This window comes from Felis catus, chromosome B3, assembly GCF_018350175.1.
Source record: "Felis catus isolate Fca126 chromosome B3, F.catus_Fca126_mat1.0, whole genome shotgun sequence".
NCBI classification, from domain to species: Eukaryota; Metazoa; Chordata; class Mammalia; order Carnivora; family Felidae; genus Felis; species Felis catus.
In genome coordinates, this window is record NC_058373.1 from 38,948,815 (window position 1) to 38,975,718 (window position 26,904).

The following is a 26,904-nucleotide window of genomic DNA, read 5'->3' on the forward strand; positions in this document are numbered from 1 at the left end:
AAAATTTTTCTTAACGTTTGTTTATTCTTGAGAGAGAGAGAGAGAGAGAGAGAGAGAGAGAGAGAGAGAGGAGAGAGACAGAGTGTGAGTGGGGGAGGGGCAGAGATACAAGGAGACACAGAATCCGAAGCAGGCTCCAGACTCTGAGCTGTCAACACAGAGCCTGACGTGGGGCTCGAACCCACAAGCCGTGAGATCATGACCTGAGCCGAAGTTGGATGCTTAATGGGCTGAGCCACCCAGGGGCCCCTAAAAAACTGTAACAGAAAATTTCAAACAGATCCCCAAGTAGAGAGAGCAGCATAGTGTGCCCCCATGTCCATATTATCCTGCTTCACTGGTGATTTGCATTTCACCTGTCTTGTTTCATCTACTCTCCCCCCCCAACTTTTTATAAGGAGGATTTTGAAGATGATATGAAATTAAGTCTGTGAAAGTGCTTTGCACACTTCAAAGTGCTATACAAATGTAAGACATCTATCATTACTATTGTTAGGTTTATTATTTCTTCTTCCTAAAGTTCAAAGCGCGGCATAAATGTAAGGCATCTGTCATCATTAGTATTATAATTTCTTATTACTATCCAGTCTCGTCACCGAAAATGCCCAATCGTGTGGATATTAATGGAGCTCCATTGGTAAGCTAGACCAAGCCCTGGCTGGGGCGGTGGCGGGGGGGGGGGGGTGGGAAGTTTTTATTTTTTTTGCGGTAAGTGCACATAACATAAAATTTACCATCTTGGGGTGCCTGGGTGGCTCAGTCGGTTAAGCGTCCAACTTCGGCTCAGGTCATGATCTCACGGCTTGTGGGTTCGTGCCCCGCCTCGGGCTCTGTGCTGACAGCTCAGAGCCTGGAGCCTGCTTCAGATTCTGTGTCTCCCTTTCTCTCTACCCCTCCTCCGCTCATGCTGTGTGTCTCTCTCTGTCTCAAATAAACATTAAAATAATAATAAAAAAAGAAAGCTGAGGAAGGTCTCACTGGAGGCTCTTCCTTACCGGAGAGGTTTTCTTCTCCTAAGCAAATTTGGGAGCTTGGCTGGTCCTGGAGGCAGCCGGAGGGATAAGACGCCCTTTCTGAGATACAGCCACCTGAGCACCCAGTGACTGGATGGCCCTGAAGGAGGACAGACGCTGGGCCTTCGTGAGGACACCAATTTCCCCCTCTCCCAGGAGCTGCCGTCAGCTCCCTCGCCAGGATGGGGAGTATGGACCACTGCCACTTCCACACGAACTTAGTGCGACCTCAAGACAAACAGAGCTTGGTAACTAACTAGTGGACAAATGAACCCACAAACCCCAAATAACCTGAAACTGTTAGAGGCCAGCTCATTGTCCCCGACCTGGGGCCGTGGACCTCACTGTCACCTGCTGCCTGCCTCTCCCCGTGGCCTGGGCTCTGCCAGGGGCCCTCTTCCCCAGAGGATCTTGTCGGCCCTCTTCCTTCCCCAGGGCAGAGACTCAGAGATTGGGAGTGCGCAGCCTTGCAGGGCCACCAAAGCTGTCGTCCCTCTGAACTGTCTACCTAGAAGATAGGGTTTCAGTCTTACAGCCTAACCAGTAGGGGGAACAAATAACTCTCTGTTGGCCGTAGATGCGTTTGGCTGACATTTTGCTTTTAAAACATATGAACCAGGAGAAGATGTCACATAAAAGCATGTTATTTCCGATTTCCTTAGAATACTTAGAAGATTGGTAACTCCAGACCCCCGTTCCTGCCTGGCAACCGTGGTGGGAGCTGAGTGGCAGCCTCCTGTTCTACTGGGTCACGTGCTGCCTGGGTTGCCATGGCCCCTGGGAATCTTGGGCTCATTCACGTTCCCGGCTGGGTCCCGCAGGGGCATTTGGGTTGGGGACTTCACCACAGAGGGCTCCACAGTACTGAGCAGCCACAAGGCCAGGCACCCCCAAAGCTGTTTCTGCCCGACTTTGTTGTTCCTGGTCGTGACAATTCTGTCATCATGATTGGGCCAAGAACATTCTCCTTCCGTGATGTATTGGGGTCCTGGCAGGAAGCGGGGGGGGGGGGCACCTTCAAGCTGGGTAATTGATTTGATGCTTGTTTGACAAAGGGACTGTTTACAAAGGTATGGGCAGAGTTTAGGAAAGCTGACAAAGGATAGGGCAGCACCCTGAGGCTAGCAACCGTGGGGAGCAGTTAGCATCCTTGGGCCACGTGCACTAGGGGAGGGTACTGCATAGAGAGGGCTGCCTGATAGGAATGTGGCTTTCCAGAAGAGATTCGGCCAAATCGCAGTGACCCTGCTCACTCTCCTCCTGCCCTGCTTTTACTTCTGGGCTGCCCTGTTGGCCAGACCCAACTGGAAGCCAGAGATCATGGGAACTTCTGCAGCAATCTCTTTCAGGAGGGGCCCAGACAGAGCGGAGAAGTGTGGAAGAAAAGTCTGCAAGAACATTATATGAGGTTGATAAACCCCGATCCCTCAGCCGGCTGCGGTAGGAGATGGTTCAGTCTGTGGGGGGCGGCTGGCCTGATCATGGGGAGCGGTCCCCGCTTTGGTGTGGGGAGCTCGTATTTCTGGGGGCAGGCCTGCCTGGCCTGGTTCCCTGTCCTGTTGGGTCTGGCTCCTCTCTAGTGTGTATCTGTATGTGGGTGTCAGTGGGTGGGCTCTCCCACCACCGGGCTGCCCCTTTCTCTGGAGCTCCATAGTCTCCCCCAAGTAGCTCTAAAAGGATACCTAGGATAGCAGGAGGAGCGGGTCTGTCTGTCTGTGAGGGCTCCTGTGGGGACAGCCTTGCAATGAGCCCGAGGGAAGGGCAGCATCTCTTCATTGACTTCTATTACTTGAACACCCTCTGCGTACACAGCATCTTCTCAAGAGCCTTCCTGCTGTGATACGATTTCAAAGGCTCCTTCGTCCCAGATTATCTTCCCCACTAGCCTGCCTTGGATTTTGAGATCTTATGCAGCTTCCCAGCCTCAGAGGATGTCATAGCTTGAAGGACCTTTCTGGCCCCTCATTGGCCAGAGAGCAAACCGAGGCCCAGAGATAGGAAGTGACTGACCCCAAGGTCTCAGGGTGATCTGGGGCTAGAGCAGGAACAGGAACTTGTACGAGCCCCTGGGCTTGGGGTCTTGTGGCCTCCACCGCACCTCCCCTGGCAGGCGTTTTGGGGATAGAGTCTGACAGGGAGGAAGGGGCAGTCCCGGAGGCTGGGTGGCTGGTCCACGTGGTCTTAAGAGAGGGGGATCTGGAGCATAAAAGGATTTGCTGTCTAACTGGGCCAGGGTTAGCTCTTCCCTGGGGGCTTTAGGGGATGGGGATGGGGATAAAGAAGTAGAAAAGCCGTTTCCGAGCACATCCCGGACAGTAGGACACAGACCACGTCCGTGGGATGAACTGGGAAGGAGGACGCCGTGGGGCCAGGCTGGGAGAAGCAGGTCCCAGGTGAGCGGTCGGCATGGAGCAGTGGCAGGTGTTCCTTAGCGGTGGAAGGCCCGAGTCCGGTTTTGCCATGCGGAGAAGCGATCTCGGGCATAAATCATCTTCTGTTTCCATTTGTACAGAGAGAAGACAGTAACACCTCACAGGATTGCTGTAGGATTTATTGATATTAATATCCAATATTAATAATACCGAGGATAAAAGCTATCACTTACTGAGGCTTACTATGTGGCAGGCGCCGGGCCCAGCAATTTCCATGCATTATCTCCTTGAATCTTCACGGCAACTCCACGAGGAAACTGAGGCTCGCGATGCCTCGGCGGGTTAGTGGTAACAGCAGGGCTCGATGAGACAGTGCAGGAAGACATTCTCTATAAACCGCGAACCCCTGGCCTGTTTTCTGACGACCTAAGAAAATGTTGCCTCCCCACCGCTGTCCATGTTTATTCCCCGCGGGCTGCGGACGTCCTTGGAACCTTCTTCCAGCATGGCGGTTTTCAGAGCTCTCTCTGGTGTTTTCCACTCTTCGCGCCACCGCCCTGGGAATCCTGCCCAGGTACTAATTTTCTGAAGGAGGACAAGAGCCTGTCAAGTGGGAGAACAATCTTGTGACTGACCCGTTGGCCCCCTGTGCTGTTAGCAGAGCCCGGAGCCCTGGAGGGCCGAGGGGCTGCCTCCGGGTATGTGTGTGAGTGCGCGTGTGTGCGAGTGTGAACGTGTAAGTGTGTGTGTGAGCAGTGGTGTGCATGTGTGAGTGTGAGTATCTGCCCGTGTGTTTAGTAAGCGTGAGGATGGGCGTCAGTGTGATGTGCGCATACCAGATGTGACCGGACGGGTCAAGCCCACTGGGCCTCTGCTTCCAAAGAGCAGTCATTAAGGAAGCATTTTAATGATCCAAACCTGGGGGCGGGGGCGCGCCTGGGTGGCTCAGTCGGCTAAGCGTCCGACGTCGGCTCAGGTCATGATCTTGCGGCTGTGGGTTCGAGCCCCGCGTCGGGCTCTGTGCTGACAGCTCGGAGCCTGGAGCCTGTTTCCGATTCTGTGTCTCCCTCTCTCTCTGCCCCTCCCCCGCTCCTGCTCTGTCTGTCTCTCAAAAATAAGCATTACACAAAGTAATGATTACCCAAACCTGGTGGGGAGCCTGGTGGCGTGGAGGGCGATGTCACCCATCGAGCGCTCGTCTCTCAGCTCCTCGCTGGGGCTTATCCAAGTCATGTTGCCTCCTGAACAGGCGCCTCGGCCACCACTTTCCTGGGGAGAGAGCTGGTCTTAAGCAGAATGGGAGTATGTACATTGGGCCAGGGCCCTGCAGAGGCCTCTCCTTTGGGCAGGGCCGCTCCCCTCTCCCCTGTGACAGGAAGTGGCTCCTGCGGGCTGGGCCTTCGAGCTGCTCCCTAACGGGCGCTTGGGAGAGGCTGGGCTGTGAGCAAGTGTGAATCCATGCCAGGCCACTCACTGCGACTGGGGGAGCAGATGGCAGGGCCGGGCCCTTCTGGCCGGCTGCTCCGCCGTCCGGGGCCTCTCCCTGCTGCACACCTGCCTCCCTGTCCCAGGGTCCCCAGGACAGCCAGAGCACGCTGCCATGTTCTTCTTGGTGGCCACGTCCTCTGGCACTCGAGGGAGCAAAGACCCTTTTCCGTGGGGAGCAGAGGGGCTGACATGTTCTGGCTAAAGGGAGAGAGGGCTGGGGAAAAATCACATAATTCCAGGAGAAATGGGTGTTTGGAGCTGTTGACTGAACTTTGTTAAGACCTGCCCATCGCTCACCGCATTCGTGAGAGTCACTCCCCGCTCTCGGGAAATAGTCTCGCCGACCCTTGTATAGAACTTGCACGATGTCAGGCACTTCATACATATTCGTTCGTTGAATCTACCCAACAGCCTGAAGAGGTAGATAATGTTGGCGTCCCTTCATTTTACAGGTGACGAAACCGAGGCTCAGAGAGGCGAGGTAACTTGTCCAAGGTCACCCAGCTGGTAACAGGCAGCGCTGGGATTTGATACCAAGAGGTCTTGTTCTAGAGACTGCTTTTAACTGCTGTGTATACCACGTCCCCAGGTAAAAGTGGTCCTGTCGTTGATTAAATTTACTCCGTGCTGACTGATTCAAGGAAGGAGGTCGTGGTCAGTGTTTTGTGGGCCAAGCAGGGAGCTGACATCTTGAGGGAGGTTGCGATAGTGTGGCAGGAAGGTGCTCCATGGTAAGCGAGCCTCAGTAGCGGGCTGCCCCGGGGCTCAGGCTACTGGGGTCAGCCCTTCTTATGCTGCTCCCTTCCCCACATAGTAAGTGCCCAGCAAGTCATTTTTAAAATGAAAATAATTTTGGCGATGGCTTTATTGAAATATAATACACATGCCATACAATTCACTATTTAAGCGTACAATTCAGTGGTTTTTAGTATCTTATTATAATCCAGTGGGATTTAGTATATTCACAGGGCTGTGCCACCATCACCACGATCGTCCCAGAAAGGAACGCCTTACCCCTGCATAGTCACCCTTATTCTGTCTCCCCCAGCCCCTGGTGACCACGAATCTACCTTCTGTCTCGATGGATTTGCCTGTTCTGGACATTTCACATGCATGGGTTCATATCATATATGGGTTTTTTTGTTTGTGACTGGTTTCTTTCACTTAGCACAACATTTTCAAGGTTCATCCCTGTCGTGGCATGAACTAGTCCTTCGTTCCTTTTTGTTGCTGGGTAATACTCCAGTGTATGGGTTTTTAAAAATCCGTTCATCAAGACGATGGATGCTGGGACCACTTCGGCTTTTTGACTCCAGGAATAATACAGCCTTGAAGTTTTCGCGCAAGTTTTTGCATGGAAATGTATTTTTATTTACGTGGAGTGTGTACGTAGGAGTAGAACTGCCGGGTCATACGGTAACTCTGTGGTTAACGTCGGAGGAACTGCCAGACTGTTTTCCAAAGCGGCTGCACCGTTTCCCATCGCTATCAGCCGTGTATGCAGGCTGTAATTTCTCCACATCCTCAGCAACGCTTGTTTTTTTCTGTTTTTTCAGCAGCAGCCATCTTGATGGCTCAAGGTGGTATCTCATTGTGGTTTTGATTTATGTTTCCCCGATGATTAGCGATGCTGGGCCTCTTTTCATGTGCCTTTTAGCTATTTGTTTATCGTCCCTGGAGAAGCCTGTTCACATCCTTTTTAATTGGGTTCCAACAAGAAGAGCAAAGGAGTGAGTGGGTGAGCCGGCCTACCAGGTGTCAGACACTGGGGAAGAGGATGAAGAGGACCAGTCCTTGCCCTCAGAGAGCTCATGGCCCAGAGCCGGGAACAAACACACCTGAGGAATCGGACAGATGCATGTGCTTGAGCAGCAGTAGGCGCAAGAGGCTGGGTCAAGTAAGGAAGGCTTCCTGGAGGTGGAGGTGTTTGAGCTGGATCTTTATGGGAGATGGGGAAGCGCAGGGCTGAGGAAAGGCCATTCAGGGGGAGAACTTGCTCTGGGGTGGGAAGGTACTGGCAGAGCTGGGGAGCCACCAGGAACTAAAGGGCAGGGGGAATGCAAGGTAGGGCGGCATCTAGAGGCTTTTTTTTTTTTTTTAATTTTTTTTTTTTTAACGTTTATTTATTTATTTTGGGACACAGAGAGACAGAGCATGAACGAGGGAGGGGCAGAGAGAGAGGGAGACACAGAATCGGAAACAGGCTCCAGGCTCTGAGCCATCAGCCCAGAGCCCGACGCGGGGCTTGAACTCACGGACCGCGAGATCGTGACCTGGCTGAAGTCGGACGCTTAACCAACTGCGCCACCCAGGCGCCCCTAGAGGCTGTTTTAAGAAATATGTATAAATACACACTTTTAAATGTATTTGTTTTGAGGTGGGGAGGGGCAGAGAGAGAGGGAGAGAGAGAGAATCCCAAGAGAGTCCCAGGACAGAGCCTGACACGGGGCGCGAACTCACGAGCCGTGAGATTATGACCTGAGCCGAAATCAAGAGTCAGACCCTTAACGGCTCACTCTTGGATCCAAGGAGAGAGTACCAGGAGAGGGGCCTGCATGGCTGAGAGGTATGGAGTGACGGCAGCCCCACCTGGGTTTCAATTTGCCAGCCAGACTCTCTGCTTGTCCTCGAGCCCTCCTAACAGAACTGCTGAAGCTGCTGCTGTGGTACCGGGTGGGTCCTTTTATGTTGCAGCAATTATCCTGTCACCCTCCAAAAATAATTTCATCCCGGGAAGAAGGAAGGTTCGGGGGTATTGAAAACTGCTGCCGCGTAAGTGCGAGTGGCCTAATTGGGATTCATAAATCCACTTTTTAACAAGCACAATTAGGAATACTTACTGCGGGCCAGCTTGAGGAAGTCGGGAAAGCGCTGTTAGCTGGTGCATCTTTTATGTGGCTTTATTTAATGGGATGGAACACTTAGTTTGATCCTGGCGTCTCAATTAGTCACGGGGGGGGGGGGGCGGGGGGGAGGCAGTCTCAACTTCAAGGTGGGATTTTACCCTCAAGTTTAATCCTGCGTAGTTTATTAGGCAGTGTTACAGTGGGAAGAGAGGTCTTCTAGATTGTTCTTTGGGGGAAAGTGCCAACTCCCCCCAGGTTTGGGAAAAGATAGGAGAGATCCCCCCCAAATTGGACTGGGAGTCTGATAGTATGGACAAATACTCAGATAAAGAGGGTTCTATCTCCTCCCCGCTTTTTTTGTTTTATAGTCTCTCAGCTATGCCAACTGCTGTGAGGAGGGTGGTGGCCTGACCAGGAAGGTTGAACTCAGGCTCGGGGTGGCTGTGAAATCATGTGAGATCCAGAGGCGTCAGGGGGAATATGGTGGACACAGCCATGGTCCATGGAAGGAGAGGCTAGAATGGGTTAGAATGATCTGGGGAGCTTTCAAGGGAGAAGCAGGGTTGAGGTGGGGCTGAGGATGGGCAGGATTTAGGAATGTGGAAGGGAAGAGAGAGCGCTGGAACCGCCGTGGGCCCCCGACCCAGGCAGCCTTCTCCCCAGGAGGATGGCAGGCACGGCCATCAGCAGTGACGGAGCTCGGCTGTGCTGGGACCCATGCAGAGACGGCTGGACACGAGCTGGGAGGCCTGGGGGCTAGTCCTGCCCCTGCCTCCGTCTCACTGTGGGACTCGAGGCAGGTGTCTTCCCCTCTGTGGGTCCCAGTGTCCTCTTGACTGCTCTCTAAGGATCCTTCCAGGCTTGACCCTGCACAATAGGGACAAGGGATGTTGGTGTTACTGCCTAAAGTAGGCAAAGGGTGCTCTAGGAAATTCCCAGGGTAGAAACACATGACACAGTATGAAAAGACTGAGCCTTTTGGGGATATAAGGAGGAACGTCTGAAGATCTTCACAATGTGGGGCCAGAGCACTCGTGGGTCTGGTCCGGTCTTCAAGAGACCCCCATAGATTTCCAATTGCTTCTTGTTAAAATGAATAAAGGATGGATGGAGGGGTGGATGGATGGGTGGATGGATGGATGGGAGGAAGGATGAGAGCATGATGGGCTTTGTGCCTGGTGTGAAGGAGGGATCCCTGGTTTAGAGTCAGGAAGGCTTGGGTCTGATCCCCATTCTGCCATTATTGGCCGTGTGTCATTGGATATGTTGCTTACCTTTCTGAACTGAGGAAGAGGAGGTTATTTTCACATGAAAAAATGGAGATTTAATGCTACCTATGTCATAATCTTGTTGTAAGCATTAAATGAAAGGAGACGAAGTGCTTGGCACACAGTAGGTTGGTTTTCCCTTTCTCCTTCTTACTCCTCACCCACCTCCCTGATTGGAAAGTTGGGGTTTTACCTGCTCCGCCTCCAGCTAGGGTCTTGTTGGGGTGCTAGAGAGATATATAACATGTGCGAAAGGTACTTTGTAAAATGTACTTTGCAATCATAAAGGTTGCAAGGCCATTTGGAATAGTACCTGGGCTAATGATGGGGGGGGAAGACAGGGAGGGACCGTAAATGGGTCTCAGAGCAGGGGAGAGTTTGTGCTGTTCCCTATCAACACTGAGGGCTTAATGGCGGGGGAACTTTGCAGACTTGGTTGGGGCTCCCAGAGGGGGTGTTTGTTTTCAAGGAGGGCTGAGTTTCCGGGGCAGCCCAGTCCGTATGTGGGCCCAGGTAGGGAGATCTGGAAGAACTGTAGTCTAGAGGCACTTGGGTTCCCAGGAGAACACCGTTTGACCTTGAAGGGTCATTTGACCTCGAATCAAATGCAATGGCGGGTCCAGAAAACAGATGGGAGGAATCGCACTGGTTGGGATAAGATCAGAACTAAGGTTTACTCAGCACCATCCATGTTCTAGTGATGGCTTCAGTTGCTTTTACACACATCATCTCCATGGAATATAAAGGCAGCGTGTCATTATTCCGGCATGAGAATGTGCACACGAGGAGGCTGAGGCTCAGAGAAGTGAAGTAACTTGCCCAAAGCAGCAGAGCGAGTAAATGACACGCCTGAATTGCAACCTGGGTTTGTCTGCCTCCAGAACTTGCTGGAAGTCAACTTCAAAGAGTAACATCTTTTTTATTTTAATTTTTTTTATACTTGTAAAACATAACGGAATCTCCCCAACGCTCCTTTCTAAAAAACCTTTTATTTTGAAATAATTGTCTGCAAAAATAGTAAAGAGTGCTGGGGTACCCTTCCCCTGGCTTCCCCCCGCCCCCGTGCTAAATAGCATCTCAGGTAAACATAGCATAAATACAAAAACTGGGAATTGATGTTGACATCGTACTGTTAACTAAACTATAGATCGTGTTTGGGATTTCACCAGTGTTTCCATGAACTCGCTTTGTGTGTGTATCTCTGTGAATTTTATCATATGTTCAGATTCGTGGAACCCCTACTGCAACCAGGGTACAGAGCTGTTCAGTCACTACCCCCCCCCCAAAAAAAACTCCCTTGTGCTACCCCTTTATAGTCCAGCCTTCTTTCCCCACTCCCCTGGTGACCACTGATCTGGTTTCCATCACTCTAATTTTGTCATTTTGAGAATGTCATATAAATGGAATCGCAGAGTATGTAACCTTTTGAGGTTGGCTTTTTTCATTCTGCCTAATTCTCCGGAGGTTTGTCCAGGTTGTTGCATATCAATTTGTTCCTTTTTATTACTGAGTAGTTTCCCGTGGTGTATTAGCCTCCGAGGGCTGCTGTAACGAAGTATCCCAAGCCGGCTGGTTTAAAACAACAGAAATTTATTCTCTTGAGGTTCTTGAGGCCAGAAGTCTGAAATCAACGTGTCAGCAGGGTGGTGCTTCCTTGAAAGGCTCTGGGGAGGAATCTTCCCTTGCTTCTTCCTAGCCAGCGACCGTGGCTGTTCCTGGCTTGCAGGGGCATTGCTCTAATCTCTGCCTCTGTTGCCACGTGACCTTCTCATAAGGACACCAGTCACTGGATTGAGGGCTCACCTTAATCCACTATGGCCTCATCTTAGCTCGTTGTATCTGCAAAGACCCTGTTTCCAATTAAGCTCATATTTGGAGGTTCTGGGTGGACGTGAATTTCGGGGGACACTATTCAGCCTAGCATGGGCGTACTGTGTGTGTATAACCATTTGCCCACGGAGGATATTCTGGTTGTCTCCAGGTTTTGGCTGTTACAAATAAAGCTACTGTAAACATTGTAGTGTAGGTTTTTGTGTGGACATAAGTTTTTATTTCTCTGGGATAAGTGCCCGAGAGTGCAATTGCTGGGTCATATGGTAATTGCATGTTTAGTTTAAGGGAAAAAAAAAAAAATGCTGCCAAACTATTTTCCAGAGTAGCTGTATCATTTTAAATTCCTGCGGTAATACAGGAGTGACCCAGTATCTCCACATCCTTGCCAAAATTGGGTGTTATCGTTAATTTTTATTTTAGCTCTTCTGAATGACATTACACTGTGGTTTTAACTTTCATTCCCCTAATGCCTAATGTACTTCTTTGCCATCTGTATATCCTCTTTGGTGAAGCATTTCAAGTTCAAGAATGTACCTATTTTTAACTTTTTTTTTTTGGCCAGTGGATATCACATTGTTCTGAAACTCTATGTTGAAGAGGCTGTCCTTTCTGTGCCAATACTTGTGGGCTTCCTTGTGGTGGAATAAACAGGCACTTAAGGCTGATTTTGCTGCTAAGGAAGCCGCAACCGAGGGAGGATTAAGGACTGGTTTGAAGTTTCGCGGCGTGTTCTCAACAGAGAGGGAGCTGACGTCCAGGTTTCCATGGTCCACGGACGCCCCCATTTTAAAGATGAGAAAACCGAGGCAAGGTAGTGGCAAAACAGGCCCTGGCTTCCCACCAGGGGCCCGTCTTTTATAAAGCAAGCAGATGGGCAAGCCAACAGGACAAAAAACGAGTTCCATGCTTTAGAGCTAGAACCCGTGTTCCCTGTCTATACCCCAGCCCCGGTTGAGTCTCAGCCAGCCAGAGAAGGGTGATGGGCTGTCAGCAGGGATCTGCGAAGCTGGTCCTAAACGGGAAAGGCAGGTTCAGGTGCAGATTCCGGGGATTCCCTCCCTGTTGGCTCTGAGAGCATCCTGACTCTTGCTGAGGAGCCCCGACTCCGATCTGACAGGCTGGCAGTGTTTGGGAACGACTGCTGTGGCCCCGAGAGCAGGCTTTTAGCTTAATTGAACCAAGTGTCTTAAAATGGCAACTCATCAGTCAGCTTTCATTTTGTTCCTGTCGTTTAATTGTATTCTCCTCTAGGGATTAGCCAAATCAATGTAAATGCTGGGTGATTCTGGGTTTTTTTCCCTCCATTTAAAAATTGGGGGGGACACATAGACAGGTAATTGTCCGCTGTAATAACCCAGCTGAGACCGATGAAAGTACCTTTCCTTAGTTGAGCGAGGCTCTCGATAAACCTTATGAGACGGCAGCACTCGTACCCCGTTCTGAGAAGGATGCCGGTTAGATGAGCCAAGAGATGCTGAGCACCCACGGAGCGTGTTTTGGGACCGAGGGCCCCCAAAATGACAGAGTGGAAACCGGGGCCAGTGGGGACCGGGAAATGGTCTTTCTCAATCACTCATCTAAGGCCTTGCCTTTCGGGAGCGTTCCTGGGGAAGCGTGGAGTCAGGAGGCCTGAGTTCTAGGGGCACCTCTGCCGGGACCGGCCGCATACACAGGGGCAAGCCTCTTCCCCTCTCTGGGTCCCCTTGGCCCTGCCATGACGGACTAGGCTAGACAAGGGATCTCATGTCACCTCAACTTCTGTGGCACGTGCCCTGGCATCAACACCTGTGGAGAGAGAGGGCGGCGAAGTGGGGTGGAGTGCGGAGCTGGACGGCGATGGGGTCACACTGGAGCCTCCCCTCCGCGGGGAGGGGTGGCCCGCAGAGCCGTCTCACCACGAGGCAAGGGCCCGAGCCTTGGGAGCCACCCTCCCTTTGGCCAACTAACCAGTCATCGGATGCAGCTGCCCCTAGAGTTGGGGTGTGACCTTGACCCAAGTGGCTTTCTCTGGCCAAGGGTAATTCCCAGAGAGACTTGGAAATGAATGGCTCAGTCCTAAAGGGGGGATCTGGGTGGGCCACCATAGCCTTCAACACATCCCCCCCTCCGGCCTCCCTCTCCAGGTGCCCTGGCCTGAGAGACATCGGTCTTTGGGGTGGAAAACCTCAATTTCCACACTCCTGATGGTCAGCTGCCTCTGGCCTGGACCAGGGTCTGAGCGGAATAGAGTTCTAGGTACCTGTCCACTGCTTCCCCTCGTGGCTCATGTGGGACCTGGGCTGTGCCAGTGGAGAGGACCAGGTGGGGGTGAGTTGGCTCAGCAGGGCCCGGGAAGATGGCAGCATCTTGTCTGGTCTTCCGTAAACGTTGCTGAACACCGGCAAGGTCCCAGGCACTGGGCACCATGTTAGTGTGGCACACGCGAGGGTCTGAGTGTGACCCGGCTTTGCCGTGCCTCGGTGTCTCCTTCTTGGGGTGATGGGGTGTATTTTAGAGCCAAAACCATCCTCCTGGATATGGATCCCCTTACATGGGGTGGTGGGTAATTTTTAAGGGGAATCTAGAGTCCTTCCCCAAACACCCCAGCAGGCCAATGGCCGCCACTGAGCTATCACTCTTGCCTTAGCATCAGTGGAAGTTCCAATTTACAGACCGTGGTTTTGGAGAGACTTGGTGACAGAAGCCATCCATCTCTGCATTTCAAATTTATTTTATTTTATTTTTCCAGCCCGGGTGCCTGTTCTGCTGTGAACTCTATCTGTCTAATCAGCTTGCAGGCAGTTGAAGGAGAGTGGGCGTCCCCTTGATCTGGGGGTTTATGTGCATAATTCCCTTTAATTCATCTCAGACAGGGCTTTGAGAGCCAGGTTTGAGAGTGGTTTTCAAAGTCTTTTGCTGGAGTTCAAAGATGCATCTCTCCAGCCGGGCCAGTAAATTATCGGAGCAATTCGCCATGAGTTTCCAATGTGGAGCAAATTCCTAGGACTTCTCGGGGGCGGTAGCCCTCCGCCATTGTTCCCTTCCCTGGCACAGGTGGGGACCGTGGTGTAGTCTGTCTGGACGGCGCTCTTCCCCACGCTGCCTGGACCCCATGCACCCCAACCCACCAGCCTCTGCTGGCCCCTGATCCCATAGACCCTCCTGCTCCCTGTTACAATCTTATTTTGAATCTGTGCTGTTGCCCCATTTTTTGCGGGGGGATGGGGCGGATCCCAGGTCAATTGTGCACTCCGGTGCCGACGAAACCTTTATTCTGAGTGTACGTCTTCACACTTTATTTGCCTGTATGATAAATGCAATTTCCACATCAAGACTATCAGTCATTTTCTGATGTGATCTGTACAGCTCTGCCCGGATTGAATCAGCTCCTGTATTATTGTGACAGTTTATTTGGTGAAAAAAATGAAAGAAGATGTGTAAATTAAAGTGGAGGTGTGCTCGGTGTAATATGGAGGTTCCAGGGGCGCAGGGGCCCCTGCCGGCTGGTTTCCATCCTCCCTTACTCCCTGCATTGGGCTCCCAGCTCCACTGTCCTCTAAGCTCAGGACAGAGACCAAGGCAAGGGCACAAAGTGATGGTTGGGGGCGGTAACGATGCTGGGATATGTCAAGAGACAAGCAGACAAAGAGTCAAGATGCACGGAGACTGGAACTCAGGCTTAGCATTCTAGTGTTAATGCAAAGGGCTGGAGGTGGGGAGGGGGTGTGGAGAGGAGCGAGCGAGCGAGCGAGAGAGAGAGCATTGTAACTCCGAACTAGAGGTTGGTGGCAAACGGGACATCAGGACCCTCTCCCTGGATTCCCTGTGAGTCAGCCCTTTGCTGACTCAGGGTAGCAATCCCTTTCTCTTTCCTTCTCTTCCCCTCCCCTGCCCTCTCCATCGAGCCTCCAGGCACACTCACAGCGCCCCAGCTCCGCGCTGGGCCTTGGGAGGGAAAGGCAGCCTCTGCATGTGCCGAACGTGCAGGAAGGATGCCCACGGCGCCGTGAGCTCCTTTGAGGAGATGCCGGGCTTGGGGGTGATATGCCAAGGAAGCAGACCCAGCAGTGCGGCGAGGAGGAGGGTGTGTGGACGCCTGGAGGAGAAAGGAGGTCACTCTGCCCGAGAAGTCCTTGGCGGCAATGGGTTCTACCTGGCCAGCCTCACATGTAAGTCATCTCAATTAACCAAGTGGCCACTTCTCCCCTCCCTGAGGCCCTTCCCTTTCCCTTCTGCGGTCTCATTTCCAGCTGCTGTTGGCCAGGCCGAAGCCAACCTAGCTAAGCAAAGTCCTGCTCCCTGCACAAGACCCCCAGAATACATTTTGAGCATGCTTACCCCCTGCAGTGTGAGGACCAGAACGGGGAGGGATCGGGCCACCCTGATTTGGTGGGAGAACTTGCCGGAAGCAAGGACGGAGACAAAGTTTTGCTCTGGAAGTAGCCAACTCACGCTTAGTCTCTTGCCCCCTGGGTATACCCAACTGCTCCGGAATCTCAGGAAGAGGAGTGGGTCAGGGTTCATTTTCTCCATCCTGGAGGGTGACGAGGATGGTTCCCCCAGTCGGGGAACTTCCTTGGGGCCTCTGACTTCCATGGGACAGTCCCTGGTGGTGTTCCCCTGGGGGGAGGAGCTGGTCTGCTTAGCCACCGGCAGCACGGAGACAGAACTTGCGGAACTGAGCTCTCTACAATGGCATTGTCCAGTACTGTAGCTATTTGCCACATGTGGTTATTTAAATGAATTAATTAAAAACAAATAAAATTAAAAATTCAGTTCCTGGTTGGAAAAAGATACACCGTGCAAGCATCGATCAGCAGAAAAAGCATGAGTGGCTTTATTCATATCAGGCAAAGTCCACTTCAGAGCAAAGAAAATTCCCAGGGAAGGGGAGGGACATTCCATAATGACAAACCAGTCCATCCTTCACGAACACGGAGCAATCCTAAAATGCATGCAGCAAAAATTTTGTCCTCTGACCACACCAGCTACGTGGCCACTGTACTGGAGAGCAAGATGTGGAGCATTTCATCACGGCAGAAAGTTCTATGGGGCAGCATCGGTCTACATTTGCTAACCGCACGTCTGTTTTGTTCGCTGCTATAGCCCAGCGTCCAGAAGAGTCAGTCCCCAGCGCGTGATAGGCTCTTAACATTTCGGAGACCTTAGGAGCTCCTGCCCTGGTGCTGCCACCATCTTGCTGTGTGACCTTGGACATGTTGCTTCACCTCTCTGGGTCTCTTCATCCATCAGTCAAAGGATTGGCGTCATCTCTGAGATCCCTTTCAGCTTTAATAAGCTATGATCTGAAGTATCTAGTTGGCTTATTTCATTTATTTTATTCACAGGGAGGGATCAAAGAGAGCAGGAGAGGACAAAGGGACAAGTTTGATTTTTTAATTTCAGTCCTGAGTTACCTGTAGCTCACAGCACACCCCCCCCCCCGCCCCCCAGCCCCGGCCAGTGTAGGGATTTATAAGCTCCTATGACTTGTCCTTCCTGCTCTTCCTTGTGCTATAATTTCCTGATCCCACCAAAGAGCTTCTTGGCTCTCCCCAGCTCTGCCTTAAACCCCAGGAAGGTCTGCAAAGCTGGGAAGCCAGCAAGGGCATAGAAAGGCTCACCCCACTCCGAGCACTTGACCCTTCCCCCAGCTGTCCAGAGCCTGTAGCTCTTTCTCCCTCTGGACACCCGCATTCCGTGGTTTGAGGTAGCCTGCCCGGCCTCCGTGGAGTCCCGACCGCTGGTGCTCCCCATGTGGGCTGAGGGAGTCCCCGGCAGCGGGGATTCTGCGCTGGCGGCTGCCTCAGTCCATCTGCCAGCAAGCCTCTGGGGGCCCGGGCTCCGCGGTGGGGATGCCGCTGCTTCTGCAGGTGGAGACCAGGCTAAGAGCTGGCAGTGGGGGTGGGGGGGAGGGCATCCCTGTGTTCCCGGGGGGCAGCGTGCCAAGCGGAGGAAAAGAAATGTAATTACCTTCAGTACTGGGCTCTTGGCAGAGTGAGAGGCCAGCCCAGCCTGGCTCTAGGACCCCGTGGCTGAGGGTTTGGCCATGTTAGGAAGAGAAACCCTCCTTTGTCCTCTCCCTTTTCTGGGACCTAAGGCAGAGGCGGGGCTGGGGGGGGCAGGGAAGGCACCCAGGCTTCCCCTTTGCAGGCAGTCCCCTCAGGACACGCCAAGCCAGGGCCGACGGGAGAGGCCGAGGACAGCTGCGAGACGGTGGGTGGGTGCCGAGTCCGGCAGCTGTGTGCCAGGCCTTGGTGCGTAAGGGACCACGTGTGATAGGTGTCCCCCATCGCTCTGGGCCTACGATGGTCTCTCTGTGCCCCTTGGGTTGCCGCTTGGGCCCCCACAGCCGCCTCTGCCATCCCTGCCACGGAGGAGCTCACTTCTGCTTGGGCCCGTGCTTTCTGCCTCCTGGTTGGGTTTGGCCAATGGGGGGCACACGTGGGAGACTGGAGGGCGGGAGGAGAGAGGGGTTGGGGGGTTTCCTCCCTACTCCCTCCCTGTGCGGGGCTCTGGCAGGGGCTGCCCCCCGCCCCCACTATGGCGCCCCTCTTTCTCCGCTTCAGCTCTCGTCGAGCCCCTGCCACCACCACTCTTCACTGGGCCTGTTCAGGACTTCCCACCGTTGCAAATTCCAGAACGTTTTAACATTCTCTGCGGATTCCCTTAATCCTGCGCACGCCTCTGCAAATAGTCCCCTTCAGTAAACTCTGCTCCGTCCAGTGCCTTTGTGTGGAATTCTGATGGTCTCTGAGTCTATATATGTCTTAGGACGTCTGGTTTTGTTTCATTAGGTCTGTGCGGTTGGGTCCGTGTTAGTGATTTGGATCCTTAGGACAACAAATCAGTGTATTTTTCTCTGACTTCTCTGGCAGGAGGGGTTATGTAGGGAAGGGAACATACCCTGGCATTTTGAATATACCCAGAGGGGAGCAAGGAGCTGCTTCTAAGAGGCTCCCCCATGCACCGTCTTAGCCAACGTCATAGCCAAAATATTTGACAATTGGTACATCATAGAACCCGCCCATCAGAATGGGGCATTGAGCGGTGGAAATGGGCTCCTGGCAGAGTCTAGAACAGATGCTGACCTTGACACAACTGTTGCGGCTGGATCAGGGTGAACTGGTGAGGACCAGTCCTGGAACGTGTCTCAGCTTTGCTTTCTTTCCTGTAAAATGGGGCTGAGTTGCACCCTTGGCAAGATGCTGCTTATATGGGTCTGGTTAGAAAGGCCCCAGGGCAGGGCATACCTGAGAGGATACACAGGGACAGAAGAAGGCACAGAAAGTTATCCCATCATCTCCACAGCCGCCCTGGGATCTAGAGCCCCCAGGATTTGGACACGCAGAGAGAGGGTCCAAGGTTGCTCAGTGTGCCTCAAAGGATGATGGCTAGAGCAACCTTTCTTTTTTCTCTGTTTAATGTTTATTTTTGAGGGGGGGGGGATGGGATTGGAGGAGGAGGGGCAGAGAGAAAGGGGGACTCAGAATCCGAAGCAGGCTCCAGGCTCTGAGCTGTCAGCACAGAGCCCGACACAGGGCTCGAACCCACGAACTGTGCCATCATGACCTGAGCCGAAGTCGGATGCTTAACCGGCTGAGCCACCCAGGCACCCTTCTTTTCTCTGTTTAGCTAGCATTTCTAATCCCCACCCTTCCCACCACCCCCCTCCCCACCCCCCCCCCCCCCCGCCACCCAAGAGGGTATCTTAATCTGGTCTCTAGAAAACAGAACCTGAGGCCAAAACGTGTTGATGCATTATGGAGGAGTGTGGTCGGGGGGAAGCAGGAGTGAGGAAGAAAGAAGTGGGACCAGGAACACTATGCTCCAGAGTCATCCTGGACTGCTACTTCTTTCTCACCACCTGTGACCTGTCCCTTTCCCCTGTCCTGCGGGTCCAAGTCCCGTTCTTCCTGGAGCTAGGGCCCTGGAGGTGCTTGTTGTCGGGGCTTATCTGGAAGGCAGAGATGTTGCCATATTCGTCTTTCGTTCTAATGTGCTTCCTGCTCACGGGAGGAAGATGTGGCGTTGCGGGGACGATCCCAGGCAGGAATCTATCTGTGTGGCTTTGGGAGAGTGATGTTTTCTTCTGGGCTTCGGTTTCTCCATATATGAAGCTGGATGACCTTGAAAATCCCTCCCTTAAAAAAATTTTTTTTTTAATGTTTATTTATTTTTGAGACAGAGAGAGACAGCATGAACGGGGGAGGGCCAGAAAGAGAGGGAGCCACAGAATCTGAAACAGGTTCCAGGCTCTGAGTTGTCAGCACAGAGCCCGACGCGGGGCTCGAACTCACGGACCGCGAGATCATGACCTGAGCCGAAGTCGGACGCTTAACCGACTGAGCCACCCAGGCGCCCCAAAAGTCCCTCCCTTTAAAATTCTATCTCTGCAGAATGCACTTGATTCCCCTCGAGTACAGCAGATCCTCCCACTCATGCCTCTTTGCCCGTCGTCCCCCATAGAGCCATGGTTCCACGTTGCGGGATAGTTGGACTGGGGTGTTTGGGACGTGGGTGGTATGGAACATCATGATGATTCCTGGCCCTTTAGGGGCCAAACTTTGGTCCTCTGGTTCTAGAATTCTCCACGTGGATCCGAGAAGGCATCCTTCCCAGGCAGGGCTGGGACCAGAGGGAGACAAGTGAGGTCCCTAAGGTAAACACTGCCGGATATGCTCGCTCTCAGGTGTTAACCCTGCATTTGCATGACTCTGAGATCGAGTGCCTCCTTAATTTTTTGTGAATTAAATTCCTATCTTGAGATACATGTAGATGCACGTACAGTTGTAAGAAACAATATCTTTTATTCACTTACCTCCAGTGGTAATATCTTGCAAAACCGCAGTACAGTATTACAACCAGGATACTGACATTGGTAAAGTCAAGGTACAGAACATTCCATCGCCACAAGGATGTTGCTCTTTTATTCAGCCCTCATTAACCCCAGGCAATGACTAGTCTGTTCTCCATTTCCATCATTTTCTCATTTCATAGAATCCTACAGTATGCAACATTTTGTGGTTGTTTCCCCCCCCCCCCCCCACTTAGCATAATTCTCTGGAGATTATTCATCCAGGTTGTTGCATTGCATAGTTCGTTTCCTTGTGATTGCTTAGTAACACCCCACGGAATGGATGTACCAAAGTTTGTTTAACTCTTCACCCACTGAAGGACATCTGGGTTGTTTTCCAGTTTCGGGCTATTACAAATAAAGCTGCTACTCTTGGGTGGATTTTGTGTGAACATTTCCTCGTTTCTCTGCATGTTTAGTTTTTAAGGAAAATGCCAAACTATTTTCCAGAGTGACTGTACCCTTTTATTTTACCACAAGCAATACATTAGTGCTAGTTTCTCTACATCCTTGTCAGCATTTGGTGTTGTCACAGTTTTTTATTTTAGCCACTCTAGTTGGGGCATGTTTTTGTTTTTTTCTTCTATTTTTTATTTGAGAGAGAGAGGGAGAGAGAGCTCACTCAGGGGAGGGGGGAAAAGAGAGAGAGAGAGAGAGAGAGAGAATGAGAGAGACAGAGACAGAGAATCTCAAGCAAGCACCACACTCAGCATGGTGCCCGACATGGGGCTTGATTCCATGACGCTGGGACCATGACCTGAGCTGAAATCAAGAGTTGGACCCTCAACCAACTGAGCCACCCAGGCATGGGGCATATTTTTAAAACAATTTTGCCAATCTCAATCTCCCTGCCACCCTTTTTTTTTCAATCTCTTTTTTAATTAGTGTATTTTGGCCATTTACATTCAACATAATTATTGATTTCTTAGGTCTTAAGCACCATTTTATTTTTGTTACTTGTTTCTGTTTCTCATTTCTCTGTTTTCTTTTTCCTGCCTTCTGGGGGTTACTTAAGCATTTTTTTACAAACTGACTTTGATTTCCCTGTAGTATTTTTGTGTGTATATCTTTTTTTTTTAATTTTTTATTTTTTTAATGTTTATTTTTGACTGAGAGAGAGAGAGAAAGAGAGAGAGAGAGAGAGAGAGAGAGCATGAACAGGGGAGGCGCAGAGAGAGAGAGACACACACAGAATCGGAAGTAGGCTCCAGGCTCCGAGCTGTCAGCACAGAGCCCGATGTGGGGCTCGAACTCACAAACTGTGAGTTCATGACCTGAGCCAAAGTCAGACGCTCAACCGACTGAGCCACCCAGGCGCCCCCGTATAGCTTTTTTTTAGGAGTTGCTCAAGGTATTTCATTATGTATACATAACTTATGACAGTTTTATGGTGTCATTTTATCAGTTTGAGTACAGAAACCTTGCATTCTTTACATCTCTAAACCTTCTTATTTAAAATACAATATTTAATATCAAATTTATTTCAGTGGTATACAAAACTTTACTTTTTGTTTTTTAATTTTTCAATGTTTATTTATCTTTGAGGGAGAGAGAGACAGAGTGCAAGGGGGGGAGGGGCAGAGAGACAGGGAGACACAGAATCTGAAGCAGGATCCAGACTCTGAGCTGTCAGCACAGAGCCTGTCCCAGGGCTTGAGTCCACAAACCCTGAGATCATGACCTAAGCCCAAGTTGGATGCTTAACTGACTGACTAAGCCACCCAGGCACCCCCAAAACTTGACTTCTTTTAATTTTTTTTAATGTTTACATATTTTTGAGAGAGTGAGAGAGACAGAAAGACAGAGCATGAGAGGGGGAGGGGCAGAGAGAGAAGAAGACACAGAATCTGAAGCAGGCTCCAGACTCTGAGCTCTCAGCACAGAGCCCGACGTGGGGCTAGAACTCATGAACCGTGAGAATCATGACCTGAGCCGATGTCGGATGCCTAACCGACTGAGGCACCCGGGCGCCCCCCAAAACTTTACTTCTATGTAAGTTCAGTCCCTCTCTCTCTTTTGTGCTGTTACTTGTCATACAAATTACATTCTTATACATCGTGTGCCCATCAACACAGATTTATAATTATTGCCTCATGCAGAAGTTGCAAACAAAAATAGATTTAAATTGCCATTGAAAAACCCAGGGAACTCACCATCTGTGAGGACTTGAGGTTCCTAGTTGGCCTGCTTCTTCCTTCCACCTTCCTTCTTATAATTGTTTTACATAGAGCGCTCAGAGTTTTTCGTTGTACTTCGTAGCAGATACAGGGGACAGTGCATTTTCGTTATCTCCCGGGAAGTGGAAATCCTTAAATTTTGCATCTTGTCGCCTCACGCTAGCCTGACCCTCTTACCAAGTAGGGGAGATGCAGAGAGAAGACAAGAATGAACGTTTATCGAGGACCCACTGGACGTTTTTTTTGTGAAGAGTCTGCTTCAGATTCTGTGTGTGTGTGTGTGTGTGTGTGTGTGTGTGTGTCTGCCTGCCCCTCCCCCTCTCATGCTCTGTCTTTCTGTCTCTCTCTGTCTTTCTCTCTCAAAAATAAGTAAACGTTAAAAAAAAATTTAAAAGTTAGCCACTTCCACATGTAAAAATGCGTCAAGTTCTCACAACGTGGTGAGGATAGTTTTATTATTTCTGTGTTACAGATAAGGAAAACCTGAGGCTCAGAGAAGATTCATTCATGCAGAGAGGAGGGGGTGTGCCAGCCTTGAACCAAGGCTCCCCGACCCCAGAGCCCGTGCCCTTTCTACTAGAACTCGCTCAGCAGCTCAAATCTGGGTTTGCCCTTGGCGCTGCAAGGCTGGGAAACATTCTTTGCCACTCTTTCTTCCTTTTCTAAAAAAAAAAAGTGTTTGTTTTTTGATTTGTTTTGTTTTAGCTTTTTATTACGAAAATCCGCCAAGGCGTAGAAAAGTGGAAAGAATGGTACAATTAAAGATCCATAGACCATGATCAACATTCTACAATCATTGACGTTTTTCTATATTTACTTTGTCCGTTATATTTTTGTGGAATCATTTTAAAGTAAATTACAACATCATGATAGTCACTCCTAACCAGGTCAGCACGTCAGCGTGCGTCCATCTCCAGAAAATAAGCACATTTTCGTAGGTGATCACAAGAACCTTATCCCAACTGGCAAAATCAATAATTCCCTAACATCTTTTTTTTTTTAATTTATTTATTTACTTTAAGTGAGAGAGAGGGAGAGAGAGAGAGAAAGCTGGCAGAGGCAGAGAGAGAGAGAGAGAGAGAGAGAGAGAGAGAATCCCTTTAAGTGAGAGAGAGGGAGAGAGAGAGAAAGCTGGCAGAGGCAGAGAGAGAGAGAGAGAGAGAGAGAGAGAGAGAGAGAGAGAGAGAGAGAGAATCCCAAGCAGGCTCCACACTGCCAGCGTGGCTTTGGATGTGGGGCTCAAACTCATGAACCATGAGATCATGACCTGAGCCGAAATCTAGAGTTGGATGCTTAACCGACTGAGCCACCCAGTCACCCCAGTTTTCCAACATCTCTTAATGCCCAATCCTTATTAAAATTTTCTCTGCTGTCCCTCAAAGGCCTCGTGTAGCTGTTTTTTCCCCAACCAAGCTCTAGTTAAGAATCACACATCACTGCATTGCTTGTTTGCTCTCCGTGTCCTGTTTGATTAGGGAGGTTGTTTCTCACCTCTGTAGAGTCTCATTTAGGTGAATTTGGGTGGGGCAAGGAGGAACTTGCAGAGGTGCTTGGATCACAGCTGGGACTGCCTGACTCCGTTTCCCTCTGGGGTCAGAGTTCTTGGGAACACATCCTTCTTATAAGCAGGCAGGCTGTGACCCAGGAGGGGTTCTGAAAGGTCACCCTGCCTGTACTCACAGTCTACATTGAAGACTACGTTGAAGACGACTTGGGTCCCCTGGGACCCCAGAGTCTGGCCTGGATGCCCTGCTTCCTACCCCGTTTATCGGTTCCGAATGACAGAGCCAAAGTTGACGCGTGCGGCCTCTTGAGCGACCTGACAGCGGTAGGTCCAGTTCACAGTGCCTTCCGCCCTCTGCTGCGGAGGATTGGTCATGTCGCAGAAATATGGTGCAGTGGCCTGCAGGAGAGGCAGACCCTTGGAACCAATGGATCGGTGCTCTGACCTCTGATCTCCGCCAAGGTCTCCGCTTCTGCCCCACCGGAGAGTTGGCGGAGTGCATGGGCTCGCGCTGGTGGGAGTTTTGCAGAAGGCAAAGGGGAAAAGTGGAGGTGCTTTGGGGTTGCTGGTGTGGGCGGAGAGGCCGGGACGCTGGGGCTGAGGCTCCAGGAGCCCCTTTCCCTGAGGTGTGAACTGAGGACAGGGCTTTCTCCAGCCAAGAGAGGTGCTGGCTGGGTGGGGGTGGAGGCACAGGGTGGTTTCACATGGTCAGATGCCTCTGGTTAGTTCCTGCGGGCCCTGGAGGGTAGAAAGGCCAGGTTGGCAAGGCTGAAAGAGAGGGATGTGTTTCCGGTTACCATTCATACGTGTTCTTCTTATGTCTGCTTTGGTGCCGGTGGGGCCTGGCTGTCTCCCTCTGACGGGACACTCCCCTCCCGTTGGGGACCAGAGCGCCAGGAGCCGGGGGCACAGTCCCGCCAGGCAGTCAGCCCCAAAGGAAACCCAACCACAGGCACAAAAGGAAGCTTCCAGAAAGGAAAGGACTCCCTCAATTCTGCGTTGGGTTGCCAGTCGGAGACTGAGGTGTTGCTGGTCAGGGACACAGAGAGAAGAGAGAGGGTGGGGTGGGCAGGATGTGGGGGAGGCCAGAGGCAGGTGCAGTGGGGCTGGGACTGTCCTTGAGGGGACCGGACAGTGGGGGAGCAGTGTGCATGGCCGGCTGCAGGAGCAGGAGCCCTCCCCCACCCCGCCTCACTCTGGCTGAGTGGCTGTTCCCCGAGCAGATGGAACTTGACCTTAGCGAAGAGTACTGTAGTGCCCACTCACTGCGGACATGATCGCTCTTCATTGCTAATAAACGTTTCATTGTGAAAACAGCGGTCCAAATGGGCCGCCGCGTCGGCACTGGGTGTTGATTGCTCTAATGGCTGATGGCCGTATGGAGGGCCTGTGTGTGTGTGCGGGGTGCATGCACGTGTATGTGTACATCCGTGGTGTGTGCACGTGTGCATGCTTATGTGGTGTGGGTCTGTGATGCCTGAGGGTGCACACGTGAGCGTGCACGTACGTTAGGGTCTCTGCACTTACAGTGGCCTTGGCCCCTATCTGTCATGCCTCTTTCTGGACACTGGGGAAAGCCACCCCTCTCCCTTCACTGGGATAATGGCAAGGTCTGGATGCAGGTTTTTAGCCATAGGAAACATTTTAGGGTGTTAAAGACACCTTCTGGAAACGCAGCGTTTAGGCGGGAGCGTTCGCATACGTCGCAGGGTAACATTACTTCTTCTGTAGAACTTCCGCACCCCTTGTCTGTCTGTCCGTGGCTTTCCCAGCTGCCACGGCACCCTCACAGCCTGTGAATTGCCCTGCACACCTGTGTGCCTTCCCCTGCCCTTTTTCTGCTGTTTCCTGTTCTCAGTGGCTGTGGGCAGGGGCGCCCTCCTCAGTCTCCCCAGCCCCACATGCAGCCTGGAGGCAGAGAGGGGAGCAGGGGAGGTGGAATGGAGGAAGGGGACTGTGTTACTGAGGCTAAGGCCTGGAGAAAGAAGGGGTGAAGCGGTTTGGATGGACTGGGGCTGGGGTGGCTGAGTGAGGAGTGTGGACCTCACTGGGGTCCCAGGAGTTAGGAGTGCAGCTTCCCAAGGTGTGAGGGCTTCTGTTCCAGCGCTTTCATTGGGCATCAAGTGCTGCCCCTTCAGAGACCCTCCTGAGCCCGAGTGGCCTGGAGGCCATTTGGTCCTGACGAAAGCCCCCTCCCAGATGAGGTGTGCAGGGTCAGGTCCGCCAGCTGGCCTTGGGTTTGTGTCTAAACACTTCTGTTTGACAGTGGGGAGGTTGAGGGATGCTTTGGATCTCAGTGGCAGTAATCCCTAGGGAGCAGACCCCACCCAGGACTCTGAAGAGGCACACTGGGGTCTTAGGGCTGTAAGGAGGCCGTAAGGAGGCCTGCTGTTACCCTGCCCTTCCCTGGCTTCCCTGGAGAAAGAGTCTCACCACTCTGTGGTTGAACCACCACGCCAGAAGGAAAGTTCTGCCTTCTGCCTGACTTCACTCCTTCCTGTTGGAGTTACAATGCCTTTCTATGTCAGGATGCAATTGGAGATGGGGGTTGGCTGCTGTGTCACAGCCCCTTTGCTGGCTAACTCGGGCTCAGTCACTGATGTTCTGGAGGCTCTGGAACTAAGGGTGGGTGGGGGTAACCGATGATAAGAAGTAAGATCCCTGAATTCCCAGAGAGAGCAACCACCCAGGAAAAGTACCACTATTTCTCTAGAAGAAATAATACCAATTATCCCCTAGAGGTTTTTACAAGGGGTAAAACATGTAAGCAAGCAGGAATCAGTACATACAATTCAGATTTTCAAAACAGTCTTTCGATTCATGGTATATGCTTTCATAAGAAAAACACCGTTTGATTCTGTTTTATTTTTTGTAAAAGTAAAACTCGCTCTTTAAAGAAAACTAGAAAAACCCAGAAATGTGTAAAGTAGAAAACCAAAACCCGGGGTGTCTGGGTGGCTCCGTCAGTTAAGCATCCAACTTCGGCTCAGGTCCTGATCTCACGGCTTGTGAGTTCAAGCCCCGCATCGGGCTCTGTGCGGACAGCTCGGAGCCTGGAGCCTGCTTCAGATTGTGTGTCTCCCTCTCTCTCTGCCCCTCCCTGTCTCGTGCTCTCTCTCTCAAAAATAAATAAACATTAAAAAAAGAAAGAAAGAAAGAAAGAAAGAAAACCAAAATCAGCCATGATTCCATAAACGAGGACCCAGTTCAAGGCCAGAATACGTAAGGAACATCAGTGAATACTTAACTGAATTGTGAATGAAGGCAGAGAAAGCTTCTAGCAATAGTTTGGTATATTTCCTGCCAGGCTTTTTTCCTTATGTATGTTTATATATTTATAGTTGAGATTATACTTACGTGATGTAAAATACGATGTGTCTGTTAGAACCTGACCCGCAGCAGGTACTTCTCTTTACAGAATTTATACTTTTAAATTCAGTGAGCAGAGGAGCAAATTTACATTCTGGAAAATCATGATTTTTGGGGTTTTTTTGGGCCATTGACTATACACCTGGAGATTAAGATTGTTTTGAAAAACTCAGTCTGCTAACCAGAGTTGGCATGTTT

The 26,904-nt window shown here is 51.3% G+C and overlaps 1 protein-coding gene across 16 annotated transcripts in view; it reads left to right on the forward strand.

Annotated features, from left to right (window-relative positions):
* The window catches only part of MEGF11 (multiple EGF like domains 11), a 357,968-nt gene that overhangs the window by 23,599 nt on the left and 307,465 nt on the right, over positions 1-26,904 (forward strand). For 4 of the 16 annotated variants that reach the window (XM_045059141.1, XR_006599092.1, XR_006599093.1 and 1 more), the window contains exon 1: positions 14,604-14,968. The exons of 1 other annotated variant lie outside the window; for it this stretch is intronic. In XM_045059141.1, the coding sequence (XP_044915076.1) occupies positions 14,770-14,968 (199 nt within the window). In that variant the 5' untranslated portion in view covers positions 14,604-14,769. Of the gene's footprint in view, positions 1-3,488; positions 4,084-14,598; positions 14,969-26,904 lie in introns of those variants that run through there. 11 more of the 16 variants (XM_045059137.1, XM_045059139.1, XR_006599096.1 and 8 more) reach the window with 7 other exon arrangements.